Source organism: Hemiscyllium ocellatum, chromosome 26 (assembly GCF_020745735.1).
Source record: "Hemiscyllium ocellatum isolate sHemOce1 chromosome 26, sHemOce1.pat.X.cur, whole genome shotgun sequence".
Lineage (NCBI taxonomy): Eukaryota > Metazoa > Chordata > Chondrichthyes > Orectolobiformes > Hemiscylliidae > Hemiscyllium > Hemiscyllium ocellatum.
The window spans coordinates 34479933-34494219 of record NC_083426.1 but is presented as its reverse complement, the minus strand read 5'-3'; the positions used below and the strand labels follow the sequence as shown (position 1 = coordinate 34494219).

The window sequence follows — 14287 nt, the reverse complement described above, 5'->3', positions numbered from 1 at the left end:
CCTATCACATCTCCATCGCTCCTCCCCCAAGTCCCTCCTCCCTACCTTTTATCTTAGCCTGCTGGACACTTTCCTCATTCCTGAAGAAGGGCTTATGCCCGAAACGTCGAATTTCCTGTTCCTTGGATGTTGCCTGACCTGCTGTGCTTTTCCAGCAACACATTTTCAGCTCTGATCTCCAGTATCTGCAGACCTCACTTTCTCCACCATCATTATAAAACACTAACATGTGACAACCTCCACCAAAGCAATGGTAAAAATCTTATAGCACCATGTAATAAAACAGGAATTGACGTACTCTGTTATTGTGAATCAGTGTCTATGTGGTTATGATTGCTCTGTAGATCAAACACTCAACTGCTCCAAGTTTATTTGGCAGCTTGGCATTGTACAAACACCAGGTCCTTTTTTGTCAGAATGAGCATATTAAATGGCTTCTCATTTGTTAGGGCACCAATTTAATATCAAGCTACTTGGTGGCATGGATGTAAAGCCTGATCAGTCAACGAGTAACACCAGAGTCAAGACTAGAGTGATGCCGCAAAAGCACAGCAGGTCAGGCAGCATTTGAGGAGCAGGAGAATCGACGTTTCGGGCAGGAGCCCTTCATCAGGAATGAGGCTGGGAGCCTCTGGGATGGAGAGATAAATGGGAGGAGGGTAGGGCTGGGGAGAAGGTAGTTAAGAGTGCAATAGGTGGATGGAGATGGGGATAAAGGTGATAGATTGGAGAGGAGGGTGAAGCGGATAGGTGGGAAGGTAGGTTGGCAGGTAGGGCAGGTCATCAGGATGGTGCTGAGCTGGAAGGTTGGAACTGGGGTAAGATGGGGGGAGGGGAAATGAGGAAACTGGTGAAGTCCACATTGATGCCATGGGGTTGAAGTGTTCTGAGTCGGAAGATGAGGCGTTCTTCCTCCAGGTGTCAGGTGGTGAGGGAGTGGCAATGGAGGAGGCCCAGGACCTGCATGTCCTCGGCAGAGCGGGAGGGGGAGTTGAAATGTTCGGCCACGGGCGGTGTGATTGATTGGTGTGGGTGTCCCAGAGATGTTGCCCAAAGTGCTCTGTGAGAAGGCGTCCAGTCTCCCCAATGTAAAGGAGACCATATCAGGAGCAACAGATACAATAAATGACATTTGTGGAAGTGCAGGTGAAACTTTGATGGATGTAGAATGCTCTTTTGGAGCCTTGGATGGAGGTGAGGGGGAAGGAGTAGGCGCAGGTTTTGCAATTCCTGCAGTGGCAGGGGAAGGTGCCAGGATGGGAGGATAGTTTGTTAGGGGCACGGACCTGACCAGGTAGTTACGAAGTAACACCAGCTCCAGCCAACAGGGCAGAGTGGAAGGTCATTTATATGGACTTAAGGGCATAAAGTCTGGTTGAAGATTTGTAGCTCGGGTGTCCGTTGTTGTGGTTCTGTTCGCCGAGCTGGAAGTTTTTGCTGCAAACGTTTCGTTCCCTGGCTAGGGAACATCATCAGTGCTATTGGAGCCTCCTGTGAAGGGCTGCTTTGGTGTTTCTTCCGGTATTTATAGTGGTTTGTTCTTGCCGCTTCCGGGTGTCAGTTTCAGCTGTAGTAGTTTGTATGTGGGGTCCAGGTTGATGTGTCTGTTGATGGATCTTCTTGCCGTTTCCGGGTGTCAGTTTCAGCTGTAGTGGTTTGTATATGGGGTCCAGGTCTATGTGTCTGTTAATGGAGTTTGTGGATGAATGCCATGCCTCTAGGAATTCCCTGGCTGTTCTCTGTCTGGCTTGTCCTATGATGGTAGTGTTTTCCATGGACTTAAGGGCAAACTGCTCACCCTCTTGGCATTATTGTTCATTGTTTATTTTCATTTTAAGCTTGAGAGAAGCTAAGTGACTGTTGCTATAGTGAGGTATTAGTTAATGCAATCACATATACCCTGTATGTTTCAATAAGGTTGTCCAGCATTCTCCCAAACTCCAATGAGTACAAGCCATATCTATACAATCTCTCCTCATTAGAAAATCCCTCTATATCTGGAATTACCCTAGTAAACTTTGTCTGGATGGCCTCCAATTCCAATATAACTTTTCAGAGAACTGTTCTAAAACTGTTCATAGTATTCCAGCTGTTTTCTGACTAGTGCCATTTCCACCAATTTTAGTGTAGTCCACAAATGTGGTGATAGTACATTTCAGGTCTATCATCCGTTAGTATATAAAGTACATTATTGTTGCTTCAGCACCAATCCATGTGGCACTCCATTTGTAATAAGTTGCCATCCTGAAAATACCTCCTTTCTCCCAACTCTCTGTCTGCTATTAGTTAATCAATCCTCTATCCATGCTAAAAATGCTATCCCCAATAACGTAGGCTCTTATCATCCTAATTCTGACTGTCTTATTCCTTATTGCAAAACTGCCTAAATTACCACTTTTCATTGGCTTGATGCAGTGGTCATCAGGTGTCATCCCATCTTTGAATTGAGAATCATGTACACTGAGGTAAATGTTTCGTCTCGTATTTTCTTGAAACATCAGGAGTTCCATTCCATTGCATAGAAATGACACCTCCTTGAAGATACATGATAGATGTGTAACCAAAACTGGGGTTGCGAAGAACAGGAATTTCTAGCAAGGTGGCTTCATAAAATATAGATGTTTTGTCCTGCAGATATGGTGTATTTGCATTTGCAGACCTAAGTCTAATTAAAAAAAGATGCTTTTAAAAAGAAATTCTTTCATGGGATGTGAGCATTCTGGTCATGTGTGCATTTATTACCACCTTAGAAAGTGGTAGCAAGCTGTCTTCTATTGCTGCTGTTGTCCATGTGGTGTAAATACTTTCACATTGCTGTTGGAAGGGAGTTCCAGGATTTTGATCCAGCCTCCGTGAAGGATCAGCAATGCAATTTCAAATCAGGCGGGTGGCTTGAAATGAACTTGCAAGTGGTGGAACATCCCTGCATTGCTGCTCTTGTCCTTGTGGATGGCCATGATTGTGGCTTTGGAAGGTGGTGCCTAAGGCAAGCCTTGGCATATAGAATGAATAATTAAAAAAGATGATAGGGTATCCGTCAAGCAAACTGCTTTGTCTTAGATACCATCAAGTTTCCTATGTGCTGTTTGAGTTGGAGTCATCCAGGTAATTAGAGAGTATTTCATTGAAATCTTGCATTACTTTTTGTAGATGTAGGCTTTGCAGAGTTAGGAGTTAATTTACTTGCTGAGAATTCCCACCATATGACCTGCTAACGTTATCATTGTACATATATAGTTTTCCAATTCTGTTTCCAATCACTGATAGTCCCAAGGATTTTGATAACTGGTGATTCAGTCGTGATAATGTCATTAAATCAATTAAATATCTTACTTGTTGAAGTTGATCATTGCCTATTATTTGTTTGCATGAATGTTACTTATCATTTATCAGGATATCCATATGAACACTGCTTTAGTATCTGTGGAATGGGCAATCATCACCACACATTCTAACTTCTGTTGTTATGACGGGAGAACAGCAAAGATGAAGCAGATTAAGGTAGATGCTCAGGTCACTACCCAGAGAAATTCCTGTAACGTTGTCAGGGGACTGTGATGATTGGCCTTCAACAACCATAACTATCTTCCTTTGAGCTCTGTATGCTTTCAACCAACAAAGTGTATTTTTCCATGACTCTCAATGGCCCAAGTTTTCCTAGGACTCCAGAATGACACAGTCAATCAAGTGCTGCCTTGCTAATAAGGGTGCTCACTTTCAATTTGTCTTTTGAGTTCAGTTCTCTTTATCTATGTTTGGGCAAAAGCTGTAATGAGTTCAAGAGCTGAGTCACCCTGGTGAAACTCAGACTGACTCTCAGGGAGCATGTTATCACTGAGCAAGTGCTGCTTCATAACATAGTTGATGACCCCTTCTAATACCTTACCGATGATGAAGAGTAGCCCAATGGAGAGGGAATTGGCCAGGTTAGACCTTTCCTGCTTCTTGTGGGGAGGACATAACTGGGCAATTTCCTAATATGCAGGAGAAATGTCAGTGTTGTAGCTGTACTAAAATATCTTGGCCAGGCAAGCAACTTGTTCTGGAGTCCACATTGTTTTATAATGGCATAAGGACATTGGAGTAATATTGTGATGATGTCAAGGGGCTGTATATCGCTGAGTATAAATGGCACAGAGTGAGTGGAGTTAAAACACTGATGTACACCATCACACATTAGCATGTGTATAATTCTTGAGAGCACATGGGCAGGGACACAGAAAAAAGATAGAGTAGTTTACAATTAGAATCTCTACAGTTTGGAACAGGCCCTTCGGCCCAACAAGTCCACACTAACCCTTCGAAGAGTAACCCACCCAGACCTATTCCACTACCCTATCTTTTTTTACCCCTGACAATGCACCTAACCTACACATCCCTGAACACTGTGGGCAACTTAGTGTGGCTAGTTCATCTAACCTGCACATCTTTGGACTGTGGGAGGAAACCAGAGCACCCAAAGGAAACCCGCGCAGACACAGGGAGAATGTGCAAACTCCACACAGACAGTAGCCCAAGGCTGGAATCAAACCTGCGTCCCTGGTGGTGTGAGGCCGCACTGCTAACCACTGTGCCACCATGCCGTCCATAAGTTTTTACCTAACACAACTATAAGTCAGAGCCTGCTATATCTATTGCTATTGTATGTTTGTAGTATTTTGTATTAATACATAATAAATAATGTTATTTTGAAGTCCAAGCTGGAAAACAGTTTTTAACTTTGCCTTCCCCTGACCCATCTGTCATGAACCCAGACTCATTCTGTAGCATCAAACCACATGATAAAAGACAACTCTTCAGTGCCACTGTTGGAATGTTGTCAGAGTGCCCAGGCTTTGCAGAATCCAATGTCAACAGTCTTCGATATCAGCTGGAGCAAATTGAACTGGCTGAGGACTGGCATCTGTGATTCTGCAGACCTTGTATGTAGCCAAGATAGATCATGGTGAGAAGTCACATTACACCAGGTTATAGTCCAGCATATTTATTTCAGAGCTCTGCTGTTTTGTGTGAACTTTGGATCATCAACTTGATTCTTTTTTTTGAGTTTAAGTTCTTATAAAGTTCCAGCTGCTGCAATCAAATATTTGGTCATTTCCTTAAAACTGATAAAGGCCTTAAATTGCATTGAGTTTAATTAAAACAAATGTGCTGTTTGTTTTGTACCAGACAAGCCAACGCCTAGGCATCTACTGTGACTGTGACACTTAGCCCTCTTTTAACTCTGATTGCTGAGTAAGGCAATTAAAGAAATTCAAACTGGGCTGGTTAATGGCTAAGACATAATCATAAAATATTACTTCAATCCAACATAAAATTATAAAAGGAAATTAATTGTAGTGTTATCCAGATCTTCCAGAAGGGCATCCCTGAGGGGTTTTCACCTTTTAAGTAAAATGATTTCCTTTTAAACCAGATTTGAAACTGACAGGGAAGATAAAAATATACATTTATAGACTGTTGCTGAAAAAATCACATTTGTTAAGATTTTTCATCTTGTACTCATCAGAATAAGTGAAAAGAATACCAATTTAATGGGAAAAGCAATGTTATACATCCTGAGAAAAGTATTCTGATTGGCAGTGGTGTTGACATGGAGAATGCACCAATTAAACACGATTGACCGTTAACTGCCAGACTTTAAATTTTATATCAGGCATCTTGATTCAGATTGATTCAAGACATTCCATTGAGATGTAAACAAGCAAATGGTGGTCAAAAATTTTGTACATGTTCCTTATGTCTGCAAAGTGTATTGTCCAACATTAGATGTGACGCTACATTTAGATAGCATATTCTGGATGATCCTGAGTATGCAAAGAATTGTACTGACATTCAGTGTAGGTATGTCAGTTGGACCCTTGGTGTACTGGAGTACTTGAGAACTGGAAGCTACATGTGTGAATACAGATAGTCCTGCTTCACTACTGGATAGAGGTTTAAGATGGGACTTAAATTCTTTACGTTAGTGCTGAGAGGCAAAAGTATTACCTCTAAACCATGCCTGGAGAAAATTGGAATGACATTTAAATCCAGAATATTGATTGTGGTGGATCTCATGTTACATATGTAGCTGCCTTAATCCTCACAGTCAGTGTTACATTCAAGTCAATGTGGATTCAATCAGTCTTTGGTAACAACAGAAACCAGACAATGTTATGGTTGACTGAAAAGATAACAGTAGTTTGGACGGAAATAAACAGAATATCAATTTTGCATTAAATACTGTGACTTATTAATATATTGTTATCGATTTTTTTTACCATAGTATTTGTGAAAACACATCTGAACTGATTGCCTATTTACTGGAGAAGCTTCAATGCTAACTTTAACGTTTAACTAATTGTTTGCACCATAACTCTCGCAACCATATTTGCCAACAACACACTTCCTATTTGGCTGTTAAAATGAAGAAAGGTATCAGAGCATGTTGCATGTTACACTGTACAGGTCTGACATAGATCTGTGTCACTGGAATTTGTTTTATAAAGTACAGCAAAGAGCATGAGGTGTAGCTGAGTGATGGTTGAAGCCGCTTGGTGTGATCACCCATAGGAACTTTGGAGTTGATATGAAAATTACAGATACAATGCTGTGAAAGTATATTGATTTCAATTGAGTTGCAATAGACTATGGCATTACATATTTTATTTGTTTCACTTACTGTTACTTTTAACTTTAGAACATTTCTGTGCATAGCCCTTGGGTAAAAACCTAAAGCATATGCAAAGTTGAGTGGTCATGGGTTTTTCGCAATGGTCAATTTCACAAGGAAAGGGGATCATATGAAAAACTTAACCATACCTTACTTGTTAAAAGTCATTTCACAAAGAATCGCACCAACTGACCAGTTCCACATATTAATGATCACACTAAGTGGCTTCTATTAGGTTGCATTAACTGTACCATTGCATCTAATTCTATCATTATCTATAATGATAGGAAGCAGTAGGCCTTTATGTGAGGGTTGCTGTTCGCATCAACCAATGGGTCACTAGAGCTCAAGAATCCAGAAAAACATTTGGATGTAAGGTAGCGATCTTAGGCTGTTCATTTTTTCTCCATTTCATAATTATTGCTTCTAATGATGCTGGTCCATGAAAGTTCCATCATTTGTCTTTTATATTAAGGTAAGACTTAAAGTACATCTTTGTTTCAATTAGAAAGACAGATTACAAAATGATTTTCACTGAATGCCTCGAACATTATTTTGGAGAATCAGATCTAACAACAGTACCTAAAATGTCCACTAATTTTGCTACATTATCATATTTATTCTATATTACCAACACAACCAGTCACAATATTTACATAAGTATTAGTGCTGTCTGAGTTTCAAGCCATCGTAAGTCAAGTCATAGAAAAACATGAGGCGTGAATGGAATGGAAAGATTGGAAAGAGATAGAAATGTCAGTAGAAATAAATGAAAACAAGCAATGAAAACAGAAAAGCTGAGGAAATGTGAAGAAAGAAGAAAAAAGCAAAGACTTTGAAGAAAACAGAAAACTAGAGCAACAAGGAGAGTTAACTCAGAAGAATGGTGCAATCAAACAAAGTCAATGATTAATCAATACAGATTCCATAATCAGGTAACAAACAATGATTAGCATCCTAATCAAGCAATGTATGATCAATAACTGAATTAGTCCACAATCTAATTGTTATTTAAACACTTATTTAAAATTTGCCAGAAAAGATCCAATTATCACATATTCTTTTTATTACAACTGTGCAGTTTCATTTTTGCCATTTTGTATATTTCGGTGATTATTCCAGTGGTTGTAAGCTTATTTAGTGTCCATAGCATTTAAAATACATCACAGATTTTTCTTTCCATTCAAAGGACATGGCACAAAAGACCATTAAGTTCTGACATGAAAATTTCAGTGACGCTTTCTTTTTATAATTGATGGGAAATGCATATGAGTGATTAATTCAGATATTTTACTTCCTCATTATTCCTGCCAGTTTTCAGGTACTGTCTCTGTTTCAATAGTGTTTCTTCTACACAAACAGGTTTAAACTTGTGCTTTTCAAAATTTGAGTTCTAATGTTTATCTGAGAACGATCTGTCTATGCTGTTGCAGTCCATTTTCTATTTGAAAATATATTCTGCTATTTCTTCCTTCTTAACTAACCATCAAGATAGTGACTACATTTTACAAGTAATAATAGCTAAATGTCTCAATGATTTGAGAAATGCCAAACCAGTGCAAGTTTTCATAAAATTCCCTGTGCTCACATATTTGTAATGACTGAATTCAGTAAAGCAGGGAAAAAAAATCACTGTTCTTCAAAACTACAGTTTCTTTATTTTCACTGGGGTGGTACAGCGGCTCAGTGGTTAGCACTGCTGCATCATAGCGCAAGGGACCCGGATTTGAATCCACCCTCAAAACTGTTAGCACATTCTTCCTGTGTCTGCATGAGTTTCCTTCCACAGTTCAAAGGTGCACAGATTCATTGGATTGTCAACAGTGTCCAGGGATGTGCAGGCTAGGTGGATTAGCCATGGAAATTGCAGGGTTACAGGGCTAGGGTAGGGGTGTGGTCTGGGTGGGATGCACTTCAGAGGGTCAGTGTGACTCAATGGACCAAATGGCCTGCTTTCACTCTGCAGGAATTCAATGACTGTATTTCTCTCTAGTCTTACTGACAAGTATCACTTCTTAACTTTTTTTGTGGTTTTACCTTTTAGACTTGCTTTTACTGCCAAATTTCTTGACTTAACAATGCTCTCTGGCTTCAAGTACAACTATCACATCTTATCCATCATCAAAGGTACTCCTGTGAAGCTTGCTGTCCTCTTTTGTTGACTCTTTACAATATCAGGATAATGAGGTATGGCATTACTTGAGAGCTGTCGACAATGACTTTCAACTTTATTTCTCATCTCGAACATCATTGCATGGCGCGACTGTGCCATCTTGAGTTCCCACCCACTTTGTTCTCACTTAAAAAGAAATCTGAACAAAACTCTTCCAATGAGTCCCAAAAATATGTAAATTGGCCATGAAGTGATTGGGCCATCCTCAAATTGCAAAATGTCTACAGTGAACCAAGTTTATTATTTCAAACTGTGCTGTATAATCTCTGACTTTAATATTCTTTTCAACATTTCTACAGCATCTATCATGCTGTGATATCTTCCTGCAGTATCTCTCGTCTGTATAGGGCTTGGCAGACTGGATTTACCAAGGAGTGACAAACACAGATAGATGACACACTGCTCCTTGTTTATGCCGCAAAAGAGCTCTCCATTTCTGACAGGAAATCAGGGCTCCTTCAGACATGTGGAGCTGGACTTCCATTCTGACAGATCCCTCACACTATTGAACACCTAGGGGAAGAGAAATCATGCTTCCCTTGGCATCATGGTCGCCCACAAACCCACCATCACTCAAACAGCAGCTAATGAACATGAAAGACCCTATACAGACAATGAGCAAAACTAACATCATTTACAAAATACTGTGCAAGGACTGTAACAAACACTACATTGGACAAACAGGCAGAAAGCTAGCCACCAGATACATGAACACCAACTAGGCACAAAAAGACGTGACCCTCTTACTAGTATCCTCACATACGGATGAGGAAGGACACCACTTCGACTGGGACAATATATCCATCCTAGGACAAGCCAAACAAAGACACGCACGAGAATTCCTAGAAGCATGGCATTCCAACCGGAGCTCAATCAATAAACACATCGAGTTAGACCCCATCTACCACCCCCAAGAAAAGGAACAGCAAGTGACTTCACCACAGGAAATGACATCACCAACCCAAAGCAACCCAAACTTATAAATAGAAAGCAGGAATTTTCAGCATTGCTTCACGTGAGGTCTACTGAAGATGTTACCTAGTAAGGTAATGAAATGTCTGGAAATGAACCTTTCAGCTTAATGAGCGAACCTACATCCAGAATGAAAAATACAATGCCATGGTTATACGGAAAGTACACAAAGAGTGAGATCAACATTAAATTTTAAATTTGAGAGGTCCTCTCAGAAGTCTAATAACTGCAGGGATGAAGCTGTTTTGGAGTCTATTGGTTCATGTGTTCCAGCTTTTGTATCTTCTGTCCGATGGAAGAGGTTGGAAGAGATTTTAACAGGGGTGGCAGGGGTTTTTGATGATATTGACTGCATTCTTGGGGCAGTGAGAAATGGAGATGGAGTCAATGGATGGGAGGTTGGCTTGCTTACAGAAGCTAACAGAAGTCTGTTGAAATACTGGAGAAAAACACACAGAAACAAATCACTTTAGTGGACGTACTGCCAGAAAAGAACTAATTAAAATCTAGAGTTTTAAAAAACACTTACAAAAAGAACACTGCCATTGGGAAAAAAAAAGTTACAGCACTACACAACAAATGCAGTTGATGATGCTTACTTTGTTCATTAACCAAAAAGATTCCCAGTATTGGAATGGTGTTGTGAATTGGTACACAAAGCTAAACTATGTTGATTTGTGTTTTCAGGATATCAGACCAGGAGATGTAGCCAACAAACGCAATCTGTGGGAGAACAAAGCTGATTCTCTTGAAAAGGTAACAAAATCAAAATGAAGATTTCAAATAAATATTTAATGTATATAATTAAGGATACTCATTATACTTTGAATTAATAGTGCCATCATTTATCTCCCTATGTCGTAATCTTTAAAACAACAATGCTAATACTTTTTGGCCTTTAACAAATGGATTTCCAGTGGCTTCCTCAATTGGTTGATGTTTGAATAATTAATGTGAAAGTATCAGGTCAAGTAAATCCAGGTATCTGTGAACATAAATACTTAAAAATATCCATGTCAGAATTTTAGTGGAGAATTGTTGATGAAATGTATGATTAATGAACACTTGAGAAAATATTTAAGCCAATGTTATCACCTCACTAATGAACAACAACCTTTTGAGATTTGGGATTTGAATTTCCAGTGACCAATTTAAAGGAATTATGCAAGAAAATTTCACTGCACCAAACAAACTAAAATCAACATCAACTTAACACTACTGAGTAGGCAACTACTGTACTAATCTTTAGAAAAGATATCCCTCTATAACTTCTACCTTGATTAAAAAGAAATTTTACTTTTAAAAAGAAGCTAGTTATACATTATGTTCTGGTTTCAGCACAATTATAATTTCCACAAGAATCAGTTTTAATTTGCTTCCAGCTTTCATCAAGTTCACTTCTCCTTGTTTTGCTAAGTAATCAACAAAAAACAGTTCTCCCAATTTCCAGAGAAATCCCAAACTAAAAAACAGCAGAGAGGCCCCACATCAGCCCCACTCCCCCCTGCACCTGCAACCACCACCACCCCCCATCTTCTGGATTATTTAGATTGCTGTGGGTTCTATCTCTTCGAATGGAGATCATCTTTCCTCCTGTATTAATGCACACTTTTCTGTCTGTATGAGACATCTCTCTTTCTCTTTCTCCGTCGCTCTCCTGTCATTCTGTCCAAATCTTTTGGCTGAAGAGCTCTGAACCTTCAGTACAACTGTTTTTGACTTTGTTTTCAGGTGTGAACAGGTTATGCTTTCCCTCCAATGCAGTCCTTCAGCCACAGGTATTTAAGTCAACATTTCACCTACCTACGTTACATCAAGAGTAATGCCAAATGTCAATGAGCCCCCTCTCCTGCATTATTCCTTATAAATGAACCATTTATATGTTGAGTACTCTCCTTTTTATAGTTATTATTTTTTCTGCCTCTCAACATGCTGCCTGCAAGCCCCATGATTGAGTTCTCCATCTTCTCTCCAACAACAATGATGTTTGATAACCCCACCTTGGTTATCAGTGGATGGACTCCCAGTGCTGACAATTGCCCACCTCTTTAAATGACTTGAGCTGACAACCCCAACTCCATGAACTAACTGGACACTTGACTGATCTCTGTGTAGCTCTCTGACTTATCGTGAATCCCTGGATCGTCAGGGTTGATTGTGACCCATACCCTAGACTGAGGTGACATGGACCCCCTGAATATGACAGCTGCAAGCAGCCAAATGGCTTTCTCTGAGCCCATGGACTGATATCGGAGGCTAACCTTGATTTCCTGTGTCAGGATTTCCAGAAGTCCTGAAACAGTTTATTTGGAAGTATTAGCTTTCGGAGCGCTGTTCCTTCATCAGGTAGCTGTGGAGCAGGATCATTAGACACTGAATTTATAGTAAAAGATCACAGTGTCATGCAATTGAAATGATATATTGAACAAACCTCGATTGCTGTTAAGTCTTTCATCTTTTAGACTGGGTCGCAGGTTTCATTTTGTTAATATATCAATCCCAGAACATTTTAAGTCACATTCTCGAGATAACTTAAGGCTTTATAAAAAAAGTGACATCTCAACTGAGACAATGTATTAAAGGTTTGAGGTTAGAGTCTGCCAGTATCCCAATCTTGAGTCAGACTCTTTCTATTTCCGAAGCAGGAGTTTTATAACATGTTATATGGATGAACTGCCTGCAGGTTGTGTGCTTTTTGAGTAAACATAGAATGTATCTGCAAATACAATTCTGCAAATGCAAATTCACACCATAGACTTGTGTGTGTGTCTGTGTGTGTGTGCGTGCATGCATATGACACACAATCTGCTAAAAAGTCATGTTATTTTTATAAAGCCTTAAGTTATCTTGAGAATGTGACTTAAAAAAAGTTCTGAGATTTACACAGTAATGAACCAAAACCTGCAACCCAAAGACAAAAGACTTAACAGCAATCTAGTTGTTCAATATATCATTTCAATTGTATGACACTGTGACCTTTTATTATAAATTCAGTGTCTTCTGATCCTGCCCCCTAGTTACCTGATGACGGAGCGGCGCTCTGGAAGCTAATACTTCCACATAAACCCTTTAGACTATAACCTGGTGTTATGTCATTTTTAACTTTTGTCCACCCCAGTCCAACACCAGCTTCTCCACATCATGACTGGAAGGGATCTTCCTTGACTTGACCGATGACTACTACCCTTAGAGTTTGAGATATGGCCTTTTGGTTGCTGTTCTTGTAATATGTTTGGCACAGATGCTGCTGCAAAATGATGGCATTGATCACTGCTGATCAGCGTTAAAAAACTGCCTGGCTTTATGTGTGACTAAAAGGCAAGTCAGAAGGGAGTTACTGTGAGCATTAAATCCTTAAAAATGGAGTCCAGAGCCAGACAGCAACCAGGAGGCAGCCTCTCCACAACCGACTGAAGGGCAACAGCGCCCTCTCTCACCAGCTCAATAAATGAGCCACAATTATCCTAAAGCCACAACCAAACGCATTCCCTGGAGGGTTTTCTTTAGTTGGCCTTCTTTCAGTTTTTAAGTTTTCTGAGAGTTGCTACATTTTAAGGCATCCTCAAGGTCACCTTTCTGACTTAGCAGTGCCTTGCATCTCTTGGTCAGACTGCAGGTCAGTCAGTGGTCTAGGTCTTCTCATTGGGTCTCCAACCTGGAGGAGTCACTTGCCATCTGTAATCAGACAGTAAAGGGACAGCCAGCTAATTTTCTGCTTCACCTAAAGTGTTGTAGAAGCCTCTCAATAACAACAGTGGGCTCAGGAACTCTCATAGCATCCTGATACCCCTGGAAAATTCAGCCTCCTAAATTTATTCCTTTTTCTCCATGTGCAGGCAGACTTGCTGAATATTTCCAGATTAACTTATTATTTAGGTAATTCTTGATTTATTATTTATGAAACATTACCATGGTAAAGGAGTGACTGCAATTTAAAAGTAATTTGTTGGCTCTTAAGCACTTTGAGACATCCAGAGGATGTACAATGTGTTGTATAAGTTTAAATTCCACTTTACTGAGGTTCTTTAACATTGTTGAGGACTACAAAATACTGTTTTTCAACGTGTGCATAACTTTCCAATGACCTGCACAAGCTACATCACAGCAAAGAAAAACCTTCTTGATCAATAGATCGTACACAGTCCAGAGCATAGAGTTACAAGGTGCTTACGTTTCTTTTGCTCAGTTTACATTGTCACATGAAAGACCATGAGCAGCTGAGAGCTCAACTTATTGTGAATACACAACTTCACATGGTATGCTGAGGCTTGTGAACAGTTGGTGTTTTACTAACAAGTAAGGACAGATTAGAGGTCACTCTTTAAGGCCAGATCTAACAGTTTGTAATACACTTACATTAAAATACTGAGCAACGTTTGCTTGATTTTAAGCATAAAAGATTGCAAATTATCTCATAAAATGTTATGGTACTGAAATTTTTTTTAATAGCTTGTGGGTGGATACATGATTGAAAGGCAAATGTGTAA

General features: G+C 39.7%; 1 protein-coding gene across 12 annotated transcripts in view; it reads left to right on the top strand.

Moving 5' to 3' along the window:
• The window catches only part of LOC132828406 (ladinin-1-like), a 157200-nt gene that overhangs the window by 122222 nt on the left and 20691 nt on the right, over nucleotides 1–14287 (top strand). For 11 of the 12 annotated variants that reach the window (XM_060845483.1, XM_060845476.1, XM_060845480.1 and 8 more), the window contains 2 exons: nucleotides 6943–7032; nucleotides 10488–10556. In XM_060845483.1, the coding sequence (XP_060701466.1) occupies nucleotides 6943–7032; nucleotides 10488–10556 (159 nt within the window). The remainder of the gene's footprint in view (nucleotides 1–6942; nucleotides 7033–10487; nucleotides 10557–14287) is intronic. The other variant, XM_060845482.1, reaches the window with a different exon arrangement.